A 23995-nucleotide genomic window follows, 5' to 3' on the forward strand; every position below is an offset into this window, starting at 1 on the left:
AAGGCTCCTGCTCAGAAGGGAGATGATTTTGCTAAGAAAAAAAAGCAAACTCTGTTTCAGTTGTGGCTCAGCTTGTGCCCTGAAGAGGGTGTGCAATTTGACCCCAAAATGAACTGCTCAGAATAAAGAGGAGGAAAAAAAATACTAACTACACAGGATGGAAGAGCTTCTGTTTGCATTTAGGACTCTTTAGCCAGGGAAGAGATATCTGAGGATCTCCTGCATTGTTGCAACAGGAAAAGAATATAAAGGATGACCACCACTTTCAGACATGAAATCCTTACACTGCTGCTGAAGATGTTAAATATTTGTTGCCAGGTCAGTTTTGAATTGCTAACACAATGTCTTAATTGCTCAAAAGCAAAGGATAACTAGTTACACTTTTAACACCAGAAACACAGGCACTCCCTATACATTTTCAGTCTCATGAAGCTCTAAATTCTGTAACTCAAGCAAGCTTGCCCCTTGTATACTAGAACTGGACATTGTAGATTTTTTTTTCCAGAATATTATTTCCTAGGAAGAAAAACAACTCCAGCTGGAACCCCACACTGAGAGCCTTTTGCTCAAACACAGCCACACTCAGTGCTGGGACTCAAATCAGTGTTTGGAAACTGCAGATCTGAATATTGTGTTTTTATTTTATTTTCAGCCTTGCTAAAATACATTACATAGTTTTAAGTAACATTTCAAATTACTCAAGAAGAGACAAAATCATATCCTCAAATTCAGAAGATGGAGGTCTGAAGTTCTTCCTTAAACATGCCTTCAAAATGGAGGTCCTTTGCCATGAGCTCTTCTTCTACATCTTCTAAGGCCCATTGATGATCAGTCAATTCTAAAGCTTCCCATTCAGTCTGCATTGATAATAAACAGAGAAAGGAAAACAACACAGTATTAAATGGTTAAAAACTCAGCAAAACAGTGCTTACCTTAAAACTGCAAAAAAACCCAAGTTCTATGAAAAACCTGGCAATCCTGTCAACTTGCTGAAATCAGTGTTTTATATTTGATTGGGTATTAGGTAGTTGGTCAATACTAGTACACCCTAGAGATGAGAAAATTTACATTATCTGCTTTCTGAAAACCTTTTGGAATAGTCCATTTCTTCTAAAACAGCCTTCTCTAGAAGCAGCCAATTCTGTTCTGGGGGAGGGGTCAAGTGCTTTGTTAATTCTTTAGTTCAGAGACATTTAATAATAGTTCCAGGCCAAAAATTCTGCAACTGATTGCAGACTTGATGTGCCAAATTAGACTGTTCTCCAACCAGCTAGCTCCCTGGAGCTCTAGAGTTTATTAATTAATGATGCCAGCTGTTCATAGCAGCCCAAGACCTAAAAGCATAATTTCATCCTAAATATTAGAATGATCTCTCCCACTTCTCACTTGTGACCATCTATGAACATAAATCTCTCCTCCTCAAGTGTTGTTCACAGTCAGTATTGTGGAATAAGCTGCATCCAGCCTGGAAAATCACATCACAAAATGCCCAGCAAGAGATTTGTAATTCTTGGCCAGAACAGTTCTTCTGCAACATGAGCTTGCTTGCTTTGTTCCTTCTGGGGACCATGTAATGGGTTTAGGTCCCTATAGGGCTGAAAAGCAGAACTCTGGATAGCCAGTACCAGGAAGCACAGGGCTGTGAGCCATCAGAGTGCAGGGGGCTGGCTGGATTTGCACCTCAGTGCTGACAGTTTGTGACAGAAGAGTCACAGCTCCAGCAGAGCTGCAAATGCTCTGCTCAGCTGCACTATTAACTTTTTGGGAGTCAGCTTCTGCTTTGGAACTAGATCTCAAGGGAAATAAGTCTTCATCTGCACATGAATTCAACTTTTGTATCAGGAATGACTAACAAATCAGGTTTGCTTCAGGGCAACTTTCATACCCTTCATCAGTTGTCAGCTCTAATTTTAGAAACAGAAACCCAGAGCAACTCCCTTGCTTAGGACAAGCTCCATACAGACTACAATTCCGTGAGTCCCCAGAAAACAGAAGTGCAGGTGGCAATACTGTACCTTAAATGCTTTGTTAGTATCTGCTGGCATGGCCATTGCTGCCCCTGTCATTTGTTCTTGCATCACTCTAGACTGATCTGCAGCTGCAAAAGGAAAGTGAGAGGGTGATTTTTATTTGCTTCATTTAAACAGTATTTCATGGAGCACAGAGCCATCAGCCTGGTTCCAAGCTATCAACCAGAAAGTTGCCCCAACACCCACAATCACAAAAAGATATCTTGTTCCCAAAATATGGAGAAAATTGGAGATAAATAGCCTTCTACATTCTCATTAACCCCAGAAACAGTATCATCTGTCCTGCCCTGCATCCAGCATTAAGAAGTCTTGCAGCTTTCCTTATAACAGATCCTTGCTAGAAAGAAGCCTAAGAGAATTTCTGCAAGCCAGTTTGATGAGAAGGAAAGCACAGGTTAATCACCATGGAAGTTTATGAGCAGTTAGCCAGTGCCTGGTGCAGAAGATGTGGTTGCTGTAGCTGATGTCAAACCTGGGCAGTAGAGAGTAATTTTTCAGAAGTGAGAGGCTGTTGAGAGCTTTTTGGCTGGAAATTTAGAAATCCTTCCCCAGACTCCCTGAGAAGTCATCCCATGGAATGAGAAGCCAGCTCTTTCACAGAACTGACAGTGTCTTACCATTATCTTGGCCCAGGATGAGAGTATAAATGCTTCGGAGTCCAAACACATTCAAGAAGTACCAGGAAGCAGAGCTCACCCTGATAAATGAGAGCAAGCATGGTTGATTTCAGCTCCAATCTGGCTCATGACCTCATTTCAGAGGCATGCACAGACCATGCAAGGTCAGAATCATACAAGTGAATATTTGACCTTGCTTGCTGAGGCCACAGACTCACCAGGATGCATCTAAAGTCAGCAGCTCAATCCCCTGCTGCAACATTGGTTTAAAACGCAGCGTCAGAGGAAACGGGACCTTTGCTACAGGATGAAATAAAACAAAAAGCTGAGTTTCACAAAGTAACACTGCATAACTGCAAAGCAAATAGCAAAGCAAGTAGGTAATTCTTGTGTGTAGTTCTGTATTTATTCAATGTGAAAATACTTTTTGAAACTTAAATCAGGTGGGCAAACCATCACACCTATGGCATCAGTGACTGTGAATGTCTTGTTAAGGAAGCAGTTGCCACATCAACAGTAAGAAAACCAAACAAACCAGAACTGTGAATGTAAGGAAGTATTTTTGATGTGTATACCCTGCATTACAGAGTAACCTACTCCTTGGACAGGTTCAGGGGAAAATCCACTGTATAAACATAAAGTTTAATCTGTTTAATAGATTTAAATACTGGTTTTGGCCACTTCAGCTGTTCCTGAATGCATGAACTGTGTCCTTTGTGACTGTTCGTGAGCACTCTGAAAACCATTTTGTCTCCTTTGCTACGAGGAAAGCAAATCAATGGAGTGAACAGCAGCAGTGCCACAAGTTTGCCCTGCTTCCAGTCCACAGCTGCCAGGTAGGGAAGCAAATCCCTGCTGCAGCCCAGACCCTCCAGGTCATCATCAGAAAAGCAGCCAGACCCATGGGCTGTGTTATTCCCAAAACTTACTTGTGACAAATCCTGAAAATGTCATGTTGATCCAGCCACCAATGAGGATCATGGGCAGGACGTTGGTTACATTCCCTTTCATCATATCTGTCAGCATGGTGGGATCTGCAGTTCCCAGATTCGATGTAAGGCAGAGGTGTGTGACAAGAAAGGGAAACAAGGTTACTTTGCTTTACCAGTGTCAGCCATTTTAATTAAGAACTGTGTAAGAACAGTCCTAGCCCACCATCTCACCCATCCCTATTATTTCCCACTCTTGTAAAACACTTGGCAAAAGAAGTGCAGCCAGTGTGGCTGCTGCTGCTGATGAAAAGGGTCATGAAAAGGGTCCCAAGAGGGCTCTCTGCATTGTCTGTGCTCATCACCATCCCTTGCTCCCGACTGCTGAACCCCTCTGCAAGCTGGCTTAGCTAGGAAAAGGATGCTCAGCTATCCAGCTAACTTGCTGCTGAGGTCTTTGGCCACGTTAATGAGTTAACTCAGTTCAGAGAAGGTCCTGCAGGAGCTGGTGCAAAAAAATGCCCCCAAGTGAGAGTAGGAGTTCCCATTTCTGACAACACAGAGGTTGTCATGAGCTTGTGAGATGGTGGAGGTTGAAATTAAGCAAAATTAAGTGACCCAACATGCTGCTACCAAAGAGTGAATTCACGCTCCCCTCCCCACCCTCAGTATTCACTGAGCTCTTTGCAAAGTTGATTATTCTTCCTAACTTGGCAGAAAACCAGTTTTTCTGCCCAGCTCTATTTATGGCACCTTAACATACCTGTCATAGGTGAAGGAGGCACTACCTTTCTCTTAGTTTTCTTAAAAAATCCATCCTCTGGGTTATTAAAAAAATATTTCCGGGACAGGAAAGACTGAAAAGAAAAAGAACCAATGCCAATGACACAAGAAATGGAAGGAAAAAAGCATTATTTACTGCTCAGATGTGCTGACATGACCTCTCTTATAACTCACCCTTCTTTCCTGCAGAGGTACTTTACAGCCATTTGCTGTGAAGCTCCTCACTTTGTTGTTTCCCCAGATGCAAGTTACCAGCTGTATGGCTTTCTAAAATTCTTAAAATAATTGTAAGAATTCTCTGAAGAAGAATCCACACTGATTAAAGAGCTTTCAGCACTTTGTGCAAAGTTCTTGCTGGCTTGGTACTGACAGCAGTATTTGCTGCAGTGTCATTCCCCAGAGCTGAATTCCACTTGGCAGCAATATGAGTGACTGATTTGTAGTTCAGTGAACATTACAGCTCACGTTGTACAACTCTCATTATCTGGAGATTTTATCAAAGCCCCTTGTGTTTCTCAGCAGGTATTAAACACAGTGGTTTGGACACAGACTTCATTTTAGCATGCAGTTAAAATCCCAAGTAGTAGAAGTGAACAATAAGGTCAGGGAAAAGGCATGGACGTGCCCGTGTCCTGATTTCCTAAGCCTCCAGACACCACCCTGGGCTGGGGCAGACCCGGCTGGGCTGTCTGATCCCCCGGGGCACCCCTGCAGAGCCTGCCCCATGTCCCTGAGCAGCTCTGACCACGGCGCTGCACTAACGCTGCTGCGGGCTTTGCTCTTGATGCCCAATTACCCCCTTGCGAAGCGCGGAGCCGTTCACGCATCTCCCTACCTGCTTGGGAATGTATTTTCCATTTTCCCGAAGGACTCTGCTCCGGATCAGGACTTGGCTGGAAAAGAGGCAAACCGCGTTAGCGGCACCGCTGCCGCCGGGAGCGGGAAGGGACGGGGGACCCAGGAACCAGACCGAGAGGGAGCCCGCAGAAAGGGGGGGGCCGGGCCGAGAAGGGGGCGATCCGAGGAGAATCCGGGCCGAGAGGGGAAGCGGGCAGAGGCGGGGAGGCTGGGGGGAGCTCGGTTTGTGCTCGGTGCCGGCCCTGACCTGTCGGACACCTGCTCCTGCGTGAGCCTCTTGTCGCTCTGGAGGAGGATGGAGACGTAGTGCCGGATCATGCCCACGAAGAAGGTGATGAAGACGATGGGCAGCACCACCCACAGCCGGATGTTGGAATCCAGCAGCAGCTCGGGCTCGCTCATGGTGCCGGTACCGCTACCGGACCCGGACCCGAACCCGGCTCCGGCTGCCACCGGGCCGCCACAGGCCCCGGCTCCGCTTCCGCTTCCGGGCGCTGCCTTTCCGCCGCCGCCGGAAGGGCGTCACCGCGCGCCAGAGGCGGGAAGCTCGAGCGCGAGCGGCGTCTCTGTCAGCGCCGGGCGAGCGGCGGAGCCTGAGGAGAAAGCGCGGGGAGGAGGCGGCTGCCCCCCGCACCCCGCCTGCCCCCCGCCTGCCCCCCGCACCCCGCCTGCCCCCGCACCCCGCCTAACCCCGGGCCCTGCTCCTTCTCCACCCGCTCCCGGCCTTACCGCGGGCCCTGAGGGCGGAGGCCGCCGTGCGCTGGCTGCCCAGGTGAGCGGCCCCGGGCGGCGGAGCGTTCCGGGTCGGTGGGCTTTGGGGCGGTGTTTCTGAGGCGCTTTTTGTCGCAAAATTCGTCTGTTTTGGTATTAAGAGGGTAAAACCGGCTTGAAGACTCGGCTGTCCGGTCTGGGATCCCGCTGGCCTCTCCTGGCTGAGGAAACTCGTGTAGCCGAGCTGGGGGTGAGGGCAGGGTCGTGTACCCCGTGCTGCTCTCTCGGTACGTGCTCAGGCAGGTTTGGCTGCCACAGACATTCCGAAGCATTTGGCAGGGGATATGATACAGAAAGGACTGCCCGGGAGCGGGCACTTGTCAGTGGGCTGTCAGTCTAGGCCCTGGGTCCAGATGAGCTGCCAAAGCACATCACACTGTTTTCAATTGTTCCACTTCTCCTCAGGGTTTTTATGTAACTCATCTTAATTTTCAAATAGTTGAATTGAGCATGAGATAATGGTTTTTTAGGGATATCTTTTAAATAATTTTCAAGTTTCAAGTGGGTGCCGAGATTTAGTTCTTCTCCTCAAGTCAAAGGTTGGACTGGATGAGCTTGGAGGTCTCTTCCAACCTAAACATTTGGTGATTCTGTGAATCACTGCCAGCCACCAAGAGAGGACAAGCTGGATGGGAGCTTGTGTTGACAGAACTCTTCTGGAAATTGTACTGTTAGGAGCATGAGCAGGGTCAGGTAACACAGGTGTGCTCATGAATACCAAATTGCTGAGCCTTTGTAGCTTTCCCTGGGCTTGGGCAGAGGATTGCAAGTTTAGAACAGTGGGTGCAGTCAGACCTCTTAATTACTGAGTCTAATTTACCATTCAACTTGCCTGGCATCTGAAAGAAAAGTCAAGCCTTGTTTTATGAGAAACTGCATTTTAGAAAAAGTGATTCATTGAACTATTTGAATATGAAGAGCTCTAAAATCTGAACCTGTACAGCAAAAAAAACCGTGGTGCTAACCAGGCAAACTGCCTTTGAGCAGTTTCAGTTTCTGGAGCATTTCCCTTCATGATTTACTAATACATTCTAGATTTGCTCATTTAATTTGCTCATTAATACATTTTTCCTCTGCTCACTTGTCTTTTTCCTGCGTTTTTATAGGTGGCAACAAAGATTTTGCCACCATGGTTTCAAAAAGGAAGCTGTCAAAAGCTGATGCCTCTGGAGAGATCTGCCAGACAGACTTGCCAAGTAGGTGCTCAGCTGTAATCTTATGGGGATGGAGACCCATTGGTAGAAGCAGTGGCTCCCAGGCAGGGAGAAGGCCAAAAGGACAGTTTTGATAATTCTAATTGTTAATGGTGTTGTTGATGTTTTTTTTTGGTTTTTTGTTTTTTTAAATCGCAGTGAAACAGCAGTGCTAAAAGTAGTGGGTTATCCTTTCTCAGTCCCTCTGTTCTTGTACCTCTGATCAAGGTTTACTAGTGTGAACTTCACTGCCTTCAGAGTCTGCAGATTAGTCACATTTCATCAAAACTGATATCTGTAAATGAAACCAAAACAATGTCTCTGTGTGGCTGAGGGGAAGATAGTTATTTTTTGCTTTAGCAGGTGGGTGAATACCTAAGATACCCAAGGTCTGGTGGGAGAACCTGTATTAAATTTATGCTTTTCAGGCCAGAGGAAAATCCATGCTCTAGCACTACTCATAGTCTGTTAGGGATGTAAGCTACTGAAGTTGTATCTTGTTGTTGGTTATGGATCACTAAACGGGGAGAGTAGGAAATGTTTCTGGTGTCTGACCGGAGGGATAACTGCTTTATAGGATCTAGGCACTGGCATCTGAATCAGCTAATGACTGCTGTCAAATAGCAGTATTGGTCCCTTCAGTGTATTCCTGTGTCCCTCTGATTTCTTAAAGGTTAATTTTTAATTATTGGGTCATATGAAGGCTTCTTGCTATTTTTATTGTGAAGTATACATGAGGGTAGCATGTCTTGTTTCCTCAGAAATAAAGAAGTCACGGGTTGCTGAAAAGGAAAAGGTCACTGCCTACAGTGGAGAGGAGAATGAGGGAGTCTTTGAAGAACTCCTTAGGACATCAGGAATTGTACTGAAAACTGGGGAGGGACAGAATGAAATAGGTATGGGTTTAATACTTTCTCTCTGCTGCTTTCTGAAAACCTGCAAAGATGACCTGTACAAAGTAAAGATGCATTTTACTTGCAGAGCAACAGTGCTTGACCCAGCTTGTTCCACAGTTTTAGCAAATCTTTGTCTGGTCTTTTATTTGTAATATACCTCTTGAATTTCACAGTTCCTAAACTCATTATACCAGCTCTTTGGGTGTATTGATGCTAAGTGAAAGGATTCTGAAAGATCTGAGGCACATGGAATAAGACAAGACTGTATCTGTGATTACAGTATTGAGTCATAGAGGTAGGAGCTGTGGAACAGGAAAATGAACATGTCTGTTGCTTTTCAGCTTGGACAAGATCTTCAGAAATTTGTTGTTAAGCCTTGCCAATACCATTAGCTCTTCTCAGCCCAGACTGGGGAGAGCACAAGTGGTGATTCTCACCAGGCTTCTGCTAACAGGACTTCTCAGTGGAGCAAACACAGAAATATTGATGCATGTGTTTAAGAGCTCCTACTTAGGTAGCTGTTGTTGTGGTGTTCTATGGATAAAATATTTCTTGGTCTTTATTTTTTTTTATAACCTTTCTCCTTAGCTGTAGATCAAATGGCTTTCCAGAAGAAGCTCTGCCTGGCCCTGGAGAAGCACCCCACTTACCCAGATGTAAGTATTGGACTATGCTTTGGCAGGAGCCAGCTTGAAAACCATTGGCTGTGTAGCAAAAGATGCAAATACAGCTTCCTGTCCCTGCTAGTCCCATACCAAAATATGTAATGAAGTAGCTTAACTGGGGTTGCTGTGGTCCAGATTCTTTCAGTGTTGCTGTTACAGACTTTTGGTTCCACTGTCATTCTGCTGCAGCTGTCACATCTAAATAGTCAGGAGGAGATGAGCAGTATGTGCCTCTGTTAAACCAGACTTGGTCCCCGTGTTCCAAGTTTGGTTTAGGACAATACTGAGCAGAAGTTCTACACTTCCACCACAGTGCCCTGTCAAAGTAATTAAGTAGCAATATTCAACAGACAAAGTCACTCAAGGGACAAAGATTGCTTGCTTAACTTTCTAGTAGAAGCTTTGTTTGGTTTTGTGTTGCCTGAGAGCTGGCAGCATTAAAACTGCCACAATGTGGTGCTCCTTTCCAGTCAAGTGTGGAAAGGAGCCTAGTGTGAAAGTCCAGGGGTCAGTGATTGGACTGTGGTCCTTGTCACCTTAAATGTTTCTGTCTCAGCTGAACAGAAATAAAGGCAAAGCCCTTTTAAATGAAAGTAAAATGTGAGATAGTTGCTTTGGAGTTATTTTGCAGAGCAGTCAGTATTTGCTTTTGGAAATGGTTTTGACTAGCATTTATTTATTATTCAGCATTCCTTCCATCACAGTTTCTGTCTTATAGCCAGTTCCCTGGCTATAAGTTCCCTGTATTCTTCCCTTCCCTCTCATCTTCTCACAAAGAGCATCCTAAAAAAGGCAGTGGTTGGTTGGGGTGTCTTTTCATGGACTGGATAACTTCCCTCTGCTTTGCAGGTTGTGAAGCAGTTCATCAGTGGCTTGGAATCTCACATCAAGGACAGAAACCAGTTCAAGAACTGTCTCCTGCCGTGCACTCCCATACAGACTGAGGGGTCAAGGTCAGAGAAAATGTCTTTTGCCTTCTCTAGTTAAATGTCATAGCACTGAACACAGGGGAGGGAAAGGCCACAGCTCCAACTGATACACAACAAGACTTGTTTCTTATGCAAGAGTGGCTATTTCAGTACACTGCTAATTTAATGGCAGTAAGTTTAAGGTGGTAATTCACAGAATTTATTAGCTGCCTGTAGCATTCTTTGGGCTTCATGGCTTTTTTTGGCAAGAATCAAATATTGTGGGGAAAAAAAAATTACAAGGTTGGTGAAGGTCAGCTGGTTTTTGTCAGTTTTTCCAGGAGATACTTCTTAACCAAAGAGACTTGCATTTCCAGCTTGCACCAGTCTTGAAGAGAGTAAGCTCATTCAGAGCTGAAGTGCATTTCAGATTTTTTTTTGTGTGTGTGTGTATGTGGTTACCAGATATTATCATAAGTTATTGTAAGTTGTTTGTTTTTTTTTTTAAAAACAAAAAAACTAAAACCAACAGTAATGGAGAGAGTTACAGCCTGTTCTCCTAACATGTTTTTATTGCAACTGGGGTGTAATCTTTCATCTTGCAGGACTCTGGTGCACTCGTATTGTGAAAGCCTCATTAAACTGCTTCTTGGAATCAAGATCTTACAGGTATGGACACCTTAGTTTGCTCTTCTTAGTGGTGTTGATTTGTTTAGAGATCCTTTTGGTTATGTAAGTAAAAGATTAATAGTTGAAGGGTTGTGAAGTAGACGATGCTGGATCTGGAATAGTGTCCAATTTCTTATGTCTTTAAGGACAGAAATGCTCAGGGCCTGGAGCAGACAGCATACAAGAAGAGACAGAGGGAACTGGGTTTGTTGAGTCTTAAAAAGAGAAGATTAAGGGAGATCTTGTAATTTTCAAATATCTATGGTGTAGAAAAAGCAGGGTGAACAGGGTCAGGATGAGAGATGACAGTTTGTGTCAATCACAGGAAGTTCTGAGAGCATATAACCACTTCCATTGTGGAGAGTATTTTCTTTAGCTGCTAGAACAGGTAGGCTAGAGAGGTGATGGAAACTCCATTATTGGAGAAATTTGAGTCTTACAAGTTTTTAAAAAATGGGCAAGAGGCTGAGCAACCTGCAAGAACAAGTTCTGATAAAATGTATACAAGTTGCATCAAGATATATATGGAGTTGAAGGTGACAGATACCTCACCGAGGCATGGGAAGCCTGAGAGCAGTTGTGGATGTAAATCCTCTTATAATTGAAAAGTTTAGAATTGCATTAAGGCCAGGATTTACAGGGGAAGAATTAGACATGCAAAGGGAATATCAAAAGCATGGGGACACTTTTTTAAAACTTACCTGAACTTGATGTTTGAGATTTCTGTGTGGTAAAAAACAACTCAGCTAGGTCTGAAGATATAGGCTTTGTTTGACCCAGAGGAACTGAACCTCCTTCCTGTATGCTCTGGTTCTGTTAGATTATGGGCATAGTTTTATACCATTCAGCATTTGTGGTTTTCAGTTTGCAAGCTCTGTGTCTTCTTTTTGGAATTAGAGATTTCCCTAACAGGAAATATATTTACTGGTTCTTTTGAATATTGTTTTATTTTTTTATTCTCAGTGCATGTCTTTTTTTGAAAGATCAGTTTTGGTGGCAATGCCACAGCAGAAGCAGTAAATCATTATTCTGAAAGTAACTTTTTACCTTTTTTTTTCTAGCCTGCTGTCATAACACTTTTGCTGGAAAAGATCCCTGAATTCTTTTTTGACATGTGAGTATAATCTGTGTTCTCTCCGCCTTGAAACAGGGTTTTTCTTTTGGACAATCACTAGCTGTTTGGCTTTAAATCTTACTTCAAATATACCTGAATGGTTGTTTTCACTTAATTTTTTTCCCTACACAGAAGTAAAATTATTTGAGAAGTATCACAACGTCTGCATAAGCAGAAGACAAATTTGTAAAAGATGAAATGCATCCATACCTCATAACTCATGGGCTCAAAGGAGATTTAGGCTAAGCTAGTGTAGCCATGCTATGGTAGACAGCACAGTATGGTCCCATTACATGTTTTGCTTTCTGTGATGTAGCTTAGGATGTTGGTAATGGATGCTGAAACAGGCTGGAAGTATCTCTGCTTTGCCTGCATAGCAAGTAAGAAGCAAGGTGCTTCCTAGGTGCTGCTAAATTCTATAGGAGTGTTAACACTATGCTCATAAGATGGTTTTGCTAGTTGATTAATTTGAGTTGCTTCTTACGGTCTTGCTGACCAGCAGCAAAGGTTTTGAGTCTGTCTGTGAGTGACTGATCTGTGATTCACTTCCTGCTGTTTCAGTGTGGGCACCTTTGGAACAAATTTTCCCCGGCTCATTGTCAATCAGTTTAAATGGCTTGACAAGCTTCTAGACAGCCAGGTGGGTACTGATGGTATAGTCACATGTATGGGGTTTTCAATCAACTTCTGGAAAGTCACTCAGGTGAGATAAGCTATTATGCTAATGACAGCTGATGTTGCTTTCATATTCACGTGCTGAAGGAGAGGTTTAATGAATTCTGTTTTATTAGGATTGCCTTCAGTGATTTTTTAAACATCCCTTTCTACTGTTTTTCTTCTTCCCTTGCTCTAAGTCTCCTTTTTCAGAAATTTGTATCTGTATGTGCATCCACATGGGTGGCCCCACTTTAAAGCTGTTGCTGGCAGGAAGTTACAATCCATTCTTGTTTAATTTTAACAAGACATGTCAGGTACTTGCAAGCATCTGGGGGTAAATTCTCTGTCCCTGCTTTGGTGGTTCATTTCCTTCTTGGTCTAAGTTAGTCTCTGTGGAGGGCCAGAATTAACTGAGTCAAGAAGCCAGACAAAACACTGAGGACCTTGCTGTTGTGTTCCTCAGTTTGTTTCCTTTGCTCACCAAGACAGTTATATCCACCCTGTAAAATACCATTGGTCCATAAAAGTCTATGCTATGGCTCCCACCTTCAGCAGGACAATGAGTTAAGGGACAGTTGGCATAAATCCAGATAAATTACTTCATGAGTGACTTTACATGCATAATATTGTTGCCACAATGCTTATGGTGAGACTCACAGGTATTACATGTGCTCATCTTGTCTGCAGGATCTCGTCAAGAAATTAATGCAGATGATCAATGTCTCTCCAGTACCAATCCAGCATGATATTATCACCAGTTTACCTGAGATCCTGGAGGATTCCCAGCAAAGTGAGGTTGCCAGAGAGCTCAGGTACAGATGATTCTGTTGGATTTTGTTTTTTGTTTTGTTTTCTTGGTTTTTTACCCTTTCACTTAGCTGGTGAGACATCTATGGGACAGATGTGTGGCTAGAAGGTATCAGGCCCAAGTGATGTGTGTAATTAAATCATATACCAGTAATCTCACTAATATTTTTTTTTTCTACTCATGGTGAACCCAGGGCCTTCCAATTGTGAAGTTCTTGCTTGAGGCTTCTGCCAGGTCTTTTTCCATGCTCCCTATTTTAACAAGATTTGAAAATGGTAGATTCTTTGTTTCTAATGAGCAGCCACAGAATCACAATTCAGTGTGTTCAGAGAGGAGTGATAATTTAGGGAACAAGTTTTCCATAGTGTCTATGGCATATTTTGTTGTCAGTTTCAGATTTTTTTTCCAGTGACTACAAAAGCTGCTATGAGCACACTATTTATTAAATAGCCATTCATGCTTCTATTAAGAGGATCATTTTTTTACCCCTTTGTGTATCAGCTGCTTACTGAAGCAGGGCAGGCACCTGACAGTTCCAGTCCTGGATGCCCTTTCCCGTCTGGATCTTGATACAGGTCTCCTGGCTGAGGTAAGGGCTTTTACTGAGCAGTTGAGCAGAACCCCTCCCCTGCTCTGCAACATGAGAGCTAAAACTGTTATTTCATTTTAAATATTTTGCTAACTCTGACTCCTATAGACCTTCAAAAGTCCCAAGCTAGCTGAAGTTGGAAAGGAGTCAGACAAACTAAAACTGTTTTTGCAACATGCATGATGGGTTTGGTGAGGAGCAGAGAGAGAAGTTTTCTGGCTGTTACAGTGTGCATTCAGGAATTTCAGACACAGCTCTCAGAGCAAATGCAAAATCACTTGGTCCTGCTGCAGCAAATGTTTACTGCCCATCTTAAACCTGTTTATTGTCATAATTTTTTTTTTGAGGTACAGTGACCAGACTAGGCTGCTATGTTCTACCAAAAAAAAAAAAGGAAGTATTTCATGGTTATAGTTTTTCTCTGCAGAATAATGATAAAGAAGATGAGATGATGTGTTGGATTGTTGCTATTCTCACAGTTTGGATTCTTGCAAAGAGAATAAAATTTAAGTGTCTGTCCTACATAGCAGTCTACACCTCTTTCATGCTTTTCCTTTTTGAAAGCCAGTTAAAAAACAATGCAGCCAAGCTCTTCTTGGCAGTGCCAGGTGATACAGTAAGGGGCAGTGGCCACAAGTTACAGCCTAGGAGGTCCAGGTGGAGATTTGGAAAAGTGAGCTGGAGTCTGCAGCACTGACATGAATTATCAAAGAGGTGGCAGGGCTTGGGGAGTTTCCTCCCTCCCGAGTATATTCAGTGCTCAGCTGGCACAGCCAAGGCTATCCTGATCTTGTACTCATGCTATTCCTGCTCTGAGCAGAAGGATGGACTGTAAGCCTCCAAAGCTCCCTTTCTGCTAACATAGCAAGGTTACTGCAAACCAGAGTCCTGCAGCTGATCCAGCGTTGCTTTCTCCTCAGGTGCGTCAGTCTGCCATGAGCATTGTGCCTTCTGTAAAACTGGAAGATCTGCCTGTAGTAGTAAAATTCATCCTCCATAATGTCAAGGCAGCAGATGCAGTAGAGGTATGGTATTTCCTCTATACTGAAGGACCAGTAAATTGTCTAATCCAGTGCATGTTTTAATAGGGAGCAATTGCTTCACATACACAGGAGTATGCTTTGAAGTTTTCAAGTAAAAATTTTTATCAAAGCAAATATCCTTTGACATGAGTTTTGTTCTGCTTTCAGGCCTAAGAATTGAAACCTCTACCTTTCTGCTGACTATTGCAGATTTTTCCTGTTTGTTCATATTTTTGTGTGTGTGTGTGTGTGTAAATATACTTTTACAAAATAAACTTTTGCTTTCAGTTCTTTGAGTTAAACTCTTAGACTGAAAAACTGTGGTTAGGTTGCAATGTTTGGCCTTTGAATTCTGAGAATTTTGCATTTGCATAGACCTGCTAAGAGTTTGAAATTCTAGAAGTATACAACAGGCCTGAGACTGCAACTTGTTGATGCTTTTCTTGTTTTCTGCACTGAGTTCTGTTCTAATCTTGCTTTGGAAGCATCCCTACAAGGTGGTTCTCCTGTTGGAGGACCGTTTTCATTCTAAGATATAAGCTTTGTCATATTTTCAAGTTGTTTTATATAAGGAAACTTACTCAGAATATTTTTTAAATGAATAAGATGTGTTTTGTCAAGCCAGCCTTGCTGAACCATTGAATATGCTTTTTTTTCCATAATTTGAGAAAGCCTCACTTAAGCCAGATGTGGACTGTGATCTGCCCAAATCTTTCAGGGAGACCACTGTGAAAAAGACTGTTTGCAGTTACACACAAGCTTGAACTGTGACAGCACTTAAATTGCTAAATACACATGCCCCAGAATTCCTGTGGCTGTCACGTATCTTGCTCTGCTGCTACACCAGATAAAAGTAGCTCACAGCAACACACAGCAGGTACAGGTGGGAATTTCATGGAGTAACTCTTAAGAAATCCTCTTCTGCTTTCTGCATATGTGTGCATGACAGTAAAAAGTGTGGCTGATTCACTGTCTAGGTGTAAAAAAATGTTTAGGGATGGTTAAATGCTTGTGAGTCAAGTCTTTCCAAGTGCACTAGGTTTTGATTTACAATTCTAAGATTATTCTATAAGACTGTGTTTTCTTTGTCTCAGCCTTTTCTTTCCTCACGTGATTTTCTTTCACAGTGATTTGTGCTGGGATTTGTGTGTTACAGGTGATTTCTGATCTTCGTAAGAGCTTGGATCTGTCCTCCTGTGTCCTGCCCATGCAGATCCTTGGTTCCCAGAGGAGGCTTAAAACCCAAGTGCAGGCCAGGTACTTGAGGTACATGACTCTCCAAGGATAAGATGGGACAGGAGAACTTTGGCTCTTTATCTCTCTGGCACATGGTTGCATTTATGAGCCTAGTTTGTCCCAAGTAAAGCTGCTTGGTGCTAATGTAAGACATTTGTCAGTACTTGTGCAGACAGCTTCCCCTGACATGCATATAGTTCCTTTTGAGCCATCTGCATGGGGGTGAGCAATGCCATGGATAATTCTGTTGCAGCTAGTTAATCTATTTTTGTTCCCTATAGCATGTCTTTGGTTGATTGTGCAACCTCTGCTTCTACCCTTTTCTGAAACTCTCTTCTGAAACTCCCTATCTCTGCCAGAGCATTCCCTCAAGGGAATGGCTGTTTTAGTAATTCCAGTGACTGCTGGGCTGCTTTGTTCCTTTTACTGCAGTATTCACAATGATGGAGTCTCTTTATTTCTGATCATTTACAGCTCTACCATGAGCCAAGTAAACACCAGCCAGAATTGTGTAAAACTACTTTTTGATGTGATCAAGTTAGCTGTGAGATTTCAGAAAGATGTCTCTGAAGCTTGGATTAAGGTAAGGTGCTTCAGACCTACTTTCCTTATTTAATTTGGCTCCTAGGTTGAACCTGGGCCTTTCTTGTAGTCAAATGTAGTATCAAAAGCCAAATGTTAGCCCTTTGTTTTGCTGATACAGATGTCATTCTGTGTTCCAAATTAGCAGTGCTTTTTCAGGAGTCTGCTTTCTTCCTATGTTACTAATTTCAAAGTGCTTGCAAGATGGCCACTGGGCTCCTCTGTACAGACTCCGAATCTTGAAATGCAAGATAAGCATGGTTCTGCATGTTTTCAAGAGAGTTTTGGAAAAAATAGTCTTAGAGGGGTTTTTTCTGTCTGCAAGAGAGCAAAAATGTTGTTGGGATAGCAGTGTATGTTGAGATGAGTGGTGTGAAGCCTTAAGATGCTTGAAAATGTCCAGGTAGAAAATACTATTTACTGGTATTGGATTAAATTTAATTTTTAACTGCATTTCAGTGTAAACCATGAAACTTTCTTGTTCTCAGACTTTCATTGCTCAGTACCCTAGTCCTTTTTCAAATCTGATGTTATTTGAGAATGTTCTCATTCAAGATGCATTTTCATGACTGTTTGAGTGCTTTCTGGGTTCTGTGCTGTTGGGGAGATCCAGTTTGTTGGCTTTGATAGCTGTCCTGTTGCAAAGGAGAGAAGTCTCTGAGAAGTATTTCTTTTGGTATCTGCCTTTTTTGATTAGGTTTTAGAATATATATCATACTCTATCATAACAGCTTTCTTGTTTTTTTGCTCTTAGGCCATTGAGAACAGCACATCTGTATCTGACCACAAGGTAATACTTCTAGCTCTACACTTGTCACTGGGAGTGCCCTCTTCTGCTCGTGTTTTTGTGGGCTTTCTTTGTGGTTGTAGATGAAAAGATGTTTCTAATTGGAGCAGAAACTGCCAGTTATGTTGCATGGGTGGTTCTTAATGGTATTTGAGTTGTTGCTAGTATAACAGCTGTGCATTTTCTTAGTAACTCTTAGTTCATCCATTTGAAGTGTCAAGGGACAGGAGTTCTCCTGCTTTAATTCAGTCCTATTGGACTGATGTGTCTGTCAGACCTTTTTGAGCTCTTGATTTTCTTCTCAGTTTTGATTTCAAAGTGTCATAGTCAACATGGGTGTCTGGATTATATAATATCTTTTCATCATAAAAATTGGTGATTATTTCTCCAAAAAGGTTCTGGATCTGATAGTTTTGCTGCTAATCCATTCTACAAACACCAAGAACAGGAAGCAAGCTGAGAAAGTATTGAAGAACAAAATTCGAGTGGGCTGCATGCCAGAACAGCTGATGCAGAGTGCCTTCCAAAATCATTCAACGGTCAGTGCTGATTTTGCTTTGGAACTCCCTCTTTTTTTTAATCTCTCAAAGATCTCGTCAGATGGTGGTTTAACCCTGTGCTGCATTATTTATATTACTTTTGTTCTGTACACTTAGTTATGTTTTCTAGTTTGTGGTCAATCTCCCAAGGCACATATCCTCTATTGTAACTGTCCTGTTGTTTTTTAAGGATAAGCTTTCCTCAGAGTTGGATGGGCTTTTTATTTTGGTGCAAAACTTCTTAGCCTAAGAGATGTGCTCTAGTCCAAGATCTCTACTGTGTGCTCCAGACATGCTGTTGTCTCATGCAGTATTTTTAGAGCTTCCTATGTTTATGTGCATGGTTTTTCAAGTGTAATGGTTTCTAGGTCTAAATATGTTTGTGTATGTGTTGGGCATATGGAATCACAGAATTGTTTTGGCTTGAAAAGACCTTTTAAGATCACCAAGTCCAACCATTAACCCAGCAGTGCCAAGTCCACCACTAAGCCACATCCCTAAGCACTAAATCTGTATCTTTGTAATGTAAATCCTTTGTGTGGAGAGGGTTGAAGAAACCCATTCTGGTGTGGCTTACCTGCTCATATTGCCTGTTTGTGCAAGAGAGAAATGCCAGAGAAGACAGGAAAGCACCTACTAAACTATAAAACCCTTTTGGGATAAACTTGGGCACATTCTTTGTTTAGAGAACTGAGTGTGTTGAAAACAAACAGCAATAATCTTCTCTTTCTTGTTGTCTGTATTTCAGGTTATCAAAGACTTTTTCCCTTCAATCTTAGCACTAGCTCAGACATTTCTGCACTCTGCACATCCAGCCATAGTCTCCTTTGGCAGCTGCATGTACAAACAAGCTTTTGCAGCCTTTGACTCTTACTGCCAGCAGGTACAGTGTGATGGATGGCACCTGTTTTATTTGTGTTTGCACTGTGTTCTAGAATGTGTGTCATGATCCTTTAGGGAGAGAGGATTTGAGGCATTCAGAAGCCATTGGAGAGAGCTCTGTGCTGCATAGTAGGCCAAGCAGGAGATGGGGAACAGTTACAGCAAGACTCTGGTAGCAAGTGACTCAAACACAGAGGCTGCTGGGAGAAGCAGGGAGCAAACAGGCCACAAAAGAGGAGAGAAAAAAATATCTGTGGAACAGAGGAGACCAAGGTTGGCTTGCTGCAATTCAGAAAGCAAACAAGTTCACTGGCATATAGCTGGAAAGTCAGGACTGGCCCCCATGGTCACAGAGGAAAATTGTTCATAAGCCCATGCTATTCTTAGCTATTCACTTTGAGCATCATCTGTTTTAAAAAGCCATTGTTATAGTTAACATTGAAATATGTTCCCTGTCCTTGGATGACTTACTGTGATGAAAAAGTTTACAGTTTCCCCTCATAGCTCTGACCAAATTGGACTCCTGTACACTGAAATAAGCACAGACTAGACTTGGAGCTCTGAGTCCTTACAGATGTGCTGACATGAAAAATAATTGGGAATTGAAGACAGCTCTGCACAAGCTTTTGAATATATTTGGACATTTTGGGACACAGTCTGTTTATAATTAAGACTGTTTCCAACATTGTGATTATATTACTTATTACATCACACTTAACAAATAGACAAACAAAAAAGCAACTGGGAAACACTTGAGATGTGAAGGCATACAATGTCTAGTTTGTGTCAGTGCCTCAAACTAGAGAGCCTAGTAACATTCTGAGATGCTAAGAGTTTCAAAAGAAGATGACTGTATTAGCAGTAGTGACACAGAAAAGACTCAGAGTCCCAGACACTGGATGGGGAGTGGAGAGCCCTGTCCAGAAGTCAATTGAAGTAAGGCCCTAAAAAGATTTTCCAAACAGAAATGTCAATTTTGAACTGCTGGTGATAAAGATTATTAAGACACTGGATCTGCTGAGGTTAAGTTAGTTTATTCCCACGTAAGATGCAGTATTTTGTGCACCAAAGAAAATAGGATAGTTTTTATCTTTATAGGTGATAGTAGCAAAGAGCAGATGCTGCAGCAGTGTTAGTAAGCAGGCAGGAAATAGTTGGTGAAGTGCTTCTTTATGGAATTGTGATACCTTTTAGAACCAAATAAAATTTAGGCTCAAGGAGAAGAATATTGTAGATATCAAGAATTAAAAAGCAAACTGAGAAGGGACCTACAGTAATACTGTTGAGTTTCAGGGTGATTATCTGTACTTGGTCCATGTATTTCATAGCAGTAGAACAGGGCAGACATTTTCCTGTTGACATTTCACTATGTTTTTTCTGGGGGCTTTTTCCACAGGAGGTTGTGTCTGCTTTGGTGACTCATGTGTGCAGTGGAAATGAGGCAGAATTGGACATTTCTCTGGATGTGCTCACAGATTTGGTGGTGCTGCACACATCCCCTCTGATGCGCTATGCCACCTTCCTGAAGGTATGAATATCTCTCAGAGGACTGTTCATTTCAGGACTCTTTCACCACTTTTCCCCAGATCCAGAATAGGTCAGTACTTGTCAGAAATAGAGGTCATGAAACAACCCATGCCTTTAAAGCTGCCTGTCTTGAGAAATGGTGTGGTCAGAAATGAAACATACCTACTCTGAAAGGATGGGCTGTAAGATAGGACTATATGAATTTTTGACAGGGGAAAGTTAGATATGCAAAGGAAAATTCCCTGTAACTGGAATATGTTTTAATTGCAGGCATGGAATAATACCTGTGTGTGATGGAAAATGCTGTCTTTGTTAACAACAGCTATTTCAAACACCTGGCAAAAACCTGACCCCTGTGTGGACTGTCTGTCCACATAGCCAGTCAAATAGCCAGTATTTGAATCCTAAAACCAAACTCCTGGCAGGCGTGAGAAAAAGACTTATGTCCTAAAATTTAAAAGAGGTACTCAATAGGGATAAAAAAAAAATTGGGTTCTGACCTCTTAAGTGTGACAAGCAGGGTCAGCCCAGCCCAGCTGCTTGTTTCCAAAAGCAGTAAAAGTGGAGATGGAAGGAAGAGCAAAACAGCAAGGCAAGCAGGTAGCAATGCTTTTCTTGAACACCCCTCCATCTGTGGTGTTTAGTAGCTTAAGGACATCCTGTGTTTAAGATCCCTTGAAGAGTATGGGTATGGGTATTCCCCCCACCCTTCTGGCGTTTCTGGTGTCCAGTTGGTGTTGTGGACAAATTCTGCAGTTTAAATACACACTGTGGAAAGCTATATATTTTTTCCTGTTTAGCTGGTTTATTGTTAAATTTAAATCACTTGCTTAAAATATGCTGAAAAGGCATTAAGATCTGCCATCAGAATTTGCAGTGCAATGTCACACATTCAGTGGGTGTAACAGGAAGAAACGGGACTCACTAAGCTCCTGGCAGAGGGAGGATGTGATAAAAACTCAGGGTTGAAAGTAGTCCTTGAAAGACAACCAAAAAATCTTGCTCATGTTCATATGTGTTGTCAGAAGTGCAGTGGGGAGTACTTGCCCACAGCAGCCCACAGAGATCTGCTGACTATCCTCCTGCCCTTCTTTGCATGTTCTTGTGCTGGAGGATCATTTACAGATTATCATTTTTTTGGGCTGATCCTTGATACAAAACTTGTATGTGAAAGATATGAATAGATGCTCTGGCCAGACCTCAAAGCCTGGCAGTGCACTGTGTTTAGTGTTCACCTCAGAATGCTCAGCTGAGGCACAGTTGGACTGTTTTTCACTGGAGCACTGGAAGAAGAAGTACCCTGAGAATGCCAGGCAGAACAGGAAATTTCACCCTCAGATTGTTAATCATTTGACTGTTACAGGGCTTGTGATTGAAATACTAGCAAAAACCCCACAATGGGGTTTTATATTGTCAAATACTCTGAATGCTGTGACCAAGCCTGTGATAGAAGATAAATAGCTGTCACTAATGGGATTACACCACTCCCAAAATGCTTATGGTAGTCAGTTCATTCTTTCCCATTCAGCCTCTGTTAAAATGAACTGCAGTATTTATGGCCAGAGCAATAATTCTGCATTTATGTTTATTTCATTTGAATGTAGCTTTTTCTTGCCTGTACAGAAAAAGGTAAAGTTAATTGGCTTCCCTGCAGCTGACAATTAGTATATTATTGGAAATATGGAAAGGAAGGTCTACCTGGATTTCAGCAAAGCCTTTGACACCGTCCCCCATAGCATTCTCCTGAAAAAGCTGTCAGCCCACAGCTTGGACAGGAACACCCTGTGCTGGGTTAGGAACTGGCTGGAGGGCCGGGCCCAGAGAGTGGTGCTGAACGGGGCTGCATCCAGTTGGCGGCCGGTCACTAGTGGTGTCCCCCAGGGATCAGTATTGGGCCCAGTTCTGTTTAATATCTTTATCGACGACTTAGACGAAGGGATTGAGTCCATCATCAGCAAATTCGCAGATGACACCAAGCTGGGAGGAAGTGTGGACCAACTCGAAGGCAGGAGGGCTCTGCAGAGGGACCTGGACAGACTGGAGAGTTGGGCTGATCCCAACGGGATGAGGTTCAACAAGGCCAAGTGCCGGGTCCTGCACTTTGGCCACAACAACCCTATGCAGCGCTACAGGCTGGGGACAGAGTGGCTGAGAGCAGCCAGGCAGAAAGGGACCTGGGAATCTGGATTGACAGGAAGCTGAACATGAGCCAGCAGTGTGCCCAGGTGGCCAAGAAGGCCAATGGCATCCTGGCCTGTATCAAAAACAGCGTCACCAGCAGGTCCAGGGAGGTGATTCTTCCCCTGTACTCAGCGCTGGTTAGGCCACACCTCGAGTACTGTGTCCAGTTCTGGGCCCCTCAGTTTAAGAAGGATGTAGAGGTCCTGGAGCAGGTCCAAAGGAGGGCAACCAGGCTGGTGAAGGGACTCGAGCACAGGCCCTATGAGGAGAGGCTGAGAGAGCTGGGGCTTTTCAGCCTGAAGAAGAGGAGGCTCAGGGGAGACCTCATTGCTGTCTACAACTACCTGAAAGGAGGCTGTAGCGAGGTGGGAACTGGACTCTTTTCACAGACGACCATCAACAAGACAAGAGGACACAGTCTTAAGTTGTGCCAGGGGAGGTTTAGGTTAGATATTAGAAAGAATTTCTTCACAGAGCGGGTGATCAGGCATTGGAATGGACTGCCCGGTGAGGTGGTAGATTCTCCGTCCCTGGAGACGTTTAAAAAGAGACTGGATGTGGCACTCAGTGCCATGGTCTAGCAACTGCTCCGGTGGGTCAAGGGTTGGACTAGATGATCTCTGAGGTCCCTTCCAACCCGGCTAATTCTATGATTCTATGAATTCCTGATATATATCTGAGCTAGTTTGTGTCTTCTCTCTTACAGACTATTTTAGACTCTACACAGAAACTGAATCCATGCCAGATCCGGAAGCTTTTCCACATTCTTAGCACACTAGCATTCAGCCAGAGGCAAGAAGGGAGCTATATTCAGGTAAGCAGAGACACAACAGAAAGGAGTTCAGGCTGTAGTCTGGGTTTTTTTTGCTAGGCTACCTTTGAGAGGTTTTATTGCAAGTAGTGACCTCATCAATGGGCAATGATTGTTGTTAGGATGTTCTTCAGCTTAAAATTCTCTTCTTCCCAACTGGCTGCAAGGACTCATCACAGTGACACATCTCTCCCAGAACGATCCTTCTCTTTTGCACATCTAGTAGAATCTTGGTCTCTAGTTGGTAGAAGTGTAGTGATGGCAGTCCCTAATCTCACCTCCCAGTCAAAATGGGGTTGTCACCAACATGTTACCAGATTGGCTCTGGCTTTGTCTACCTCTGAGTCTGGAAAACTTGCAAAAGTGTAAGTTCAACAGCTTCTTTCTCAAGCTTTGTTTCTCTATCATTTGGAAGCATTCAGCAGGTATAGTTCAGCTTTTTCCTGAAATGTACCTCTCAGTTCATCTTGTTTTTACTCCAGAGACAACAAAGACTCCAGAGCTTCTCATGTTAGAAGAACTGAGCTGCACAGCACAGTGGTCTCTGGTGTGAAGTGGTAGATATCACACCTTTTGTGCCACTAGTTTAAATCTCTCACCAAAACCTTGGTCCATCCCTCAGCTTCCTGAAGTTGTCAGCATTTCAGAGGACAGTTCTGTAGCTGCCATTTGTGTGTAAAAGACTCCACAACCACCTGCTATTTAAAATAAAATGTTTTTCTATTAATTATGGATGGAAGCAGGACCAACTGCATGTTTTGTGTAGCAATCACAGCAAAGTCAAAGCAAGTTGCTTTTAATGCTGTTTGTAGCCCTATCTAGAATTGTGACCAGTACTTCTGTAAGAAATAGCAGAATGTGCCTTCCTTCAGAAAGCTGAAATCCCAGTAAACCCACCCCCCTGCAGCCTTTGGATACAATATTAAGTGAAGATGCCAATA

The 23995-nt window shown here is 43.0% G+C and overlaps 2 protein-coding genes across 2 annotated transcripts in view; one reads left to right on the plus strand and one right to left on the minus strand.

Annotated features, from left to right (window-relative positions):
* Positions 1-621: 621 nt before the first annotated feature.
* EMC3 (ER membrane protein complex subunit 3) lies at positions 622-5720 on the minus strand. Its single transcript, XM_030458596.1, has 8 exons — positions 5465-5720; positions 5195-5252; positions 4340-4433; positions 3577-3681; positions 2866-2947; positions 2648-2727; positions 2016-2098; positions 622-857 (listed from the first exon to the last, which is right to left on the minus strand). The coding sequence occupies exons 1-8, from the start codon at positions 5617-5619 to the stop codon at positions 729-731; spliced, it is 786 nt and encodes a 261-aa protein (XP_030314456.1). The 5' UTR covers positions 5620-5720; the 3' UTR covers positions 622-728.
* Positions 5721-5903: 183 nt separating this feature from the next.
* The window catches only part of FANCD2 (FA complementation group D2), a 41254-nt gene continuing 23162 nt past the window's right edge, over positions 5904-23995 (plus strand). The window contains exons 1-18 of the mRNA XM_030458636.1: positions 5904-5989; positions 7095-7184; positions 7943-8077; positions 8666-8733; positions 9592-9695; positions 10256-10319; positions 11381-11433; positions 11995-12073; positions 12778-12902; positions 13400-13487; positions 14408-14512; positions 15666-15766; positions 16220-16328; positions 17082-17117; positions 17510-17653; positions 18402-18536; positions 19932-20063; positions 22950-23057. Coding sequence (XP_030314496.1) covers positions 7118-7184; positions 7943-8077; positions 8666-8733; positions 9592-9695; positions 10256-10319; positions 11381-11433; positions 11995-12073; positions 12778-12902; positions 13400-13487; positions 14408-14512; positions 15666-15766; positions 16220-16328; positions 17082-17117; positions 17510-17653; positions 18402-18536; positions 19932-20063; positions 22950-23057 — 1653 coding nt within the window. The 5' untranslated portion in view covers positions 5904-5989; positions 7095-7117. The remainder of the gene's footprint in view (positions 5990-7094; positions 7185-7942; positions 8078-8665; positions 8734-9591; positions 9696-10255; positions 10320-11380; positions 11434-11994; positions 12074-12777; positions 12903-13399; positions 13488-14407; positions 14513-15665; positions 15767-16219; positions 16329-17081; positions 17118-17509; positions 17654-18401; positions 18537-19931; positions 20064-22949; positions 23058-23995) is intronic.

Source organism: Calypte anna, chromosome 12 (genome assembly GCF_003957555.1).
Source record: "Calypte anna isolate BGI_N300 chromosome 12, bCalAnn1_v1.p, whole genome shotgun sequence".
In the NCBI taxonomy this organism is placed as follows: Eukaryota; Metazoa; Chordata; class Aves; order Apodiformes; family Trochilidae; genus Calypte; species Calypte anna.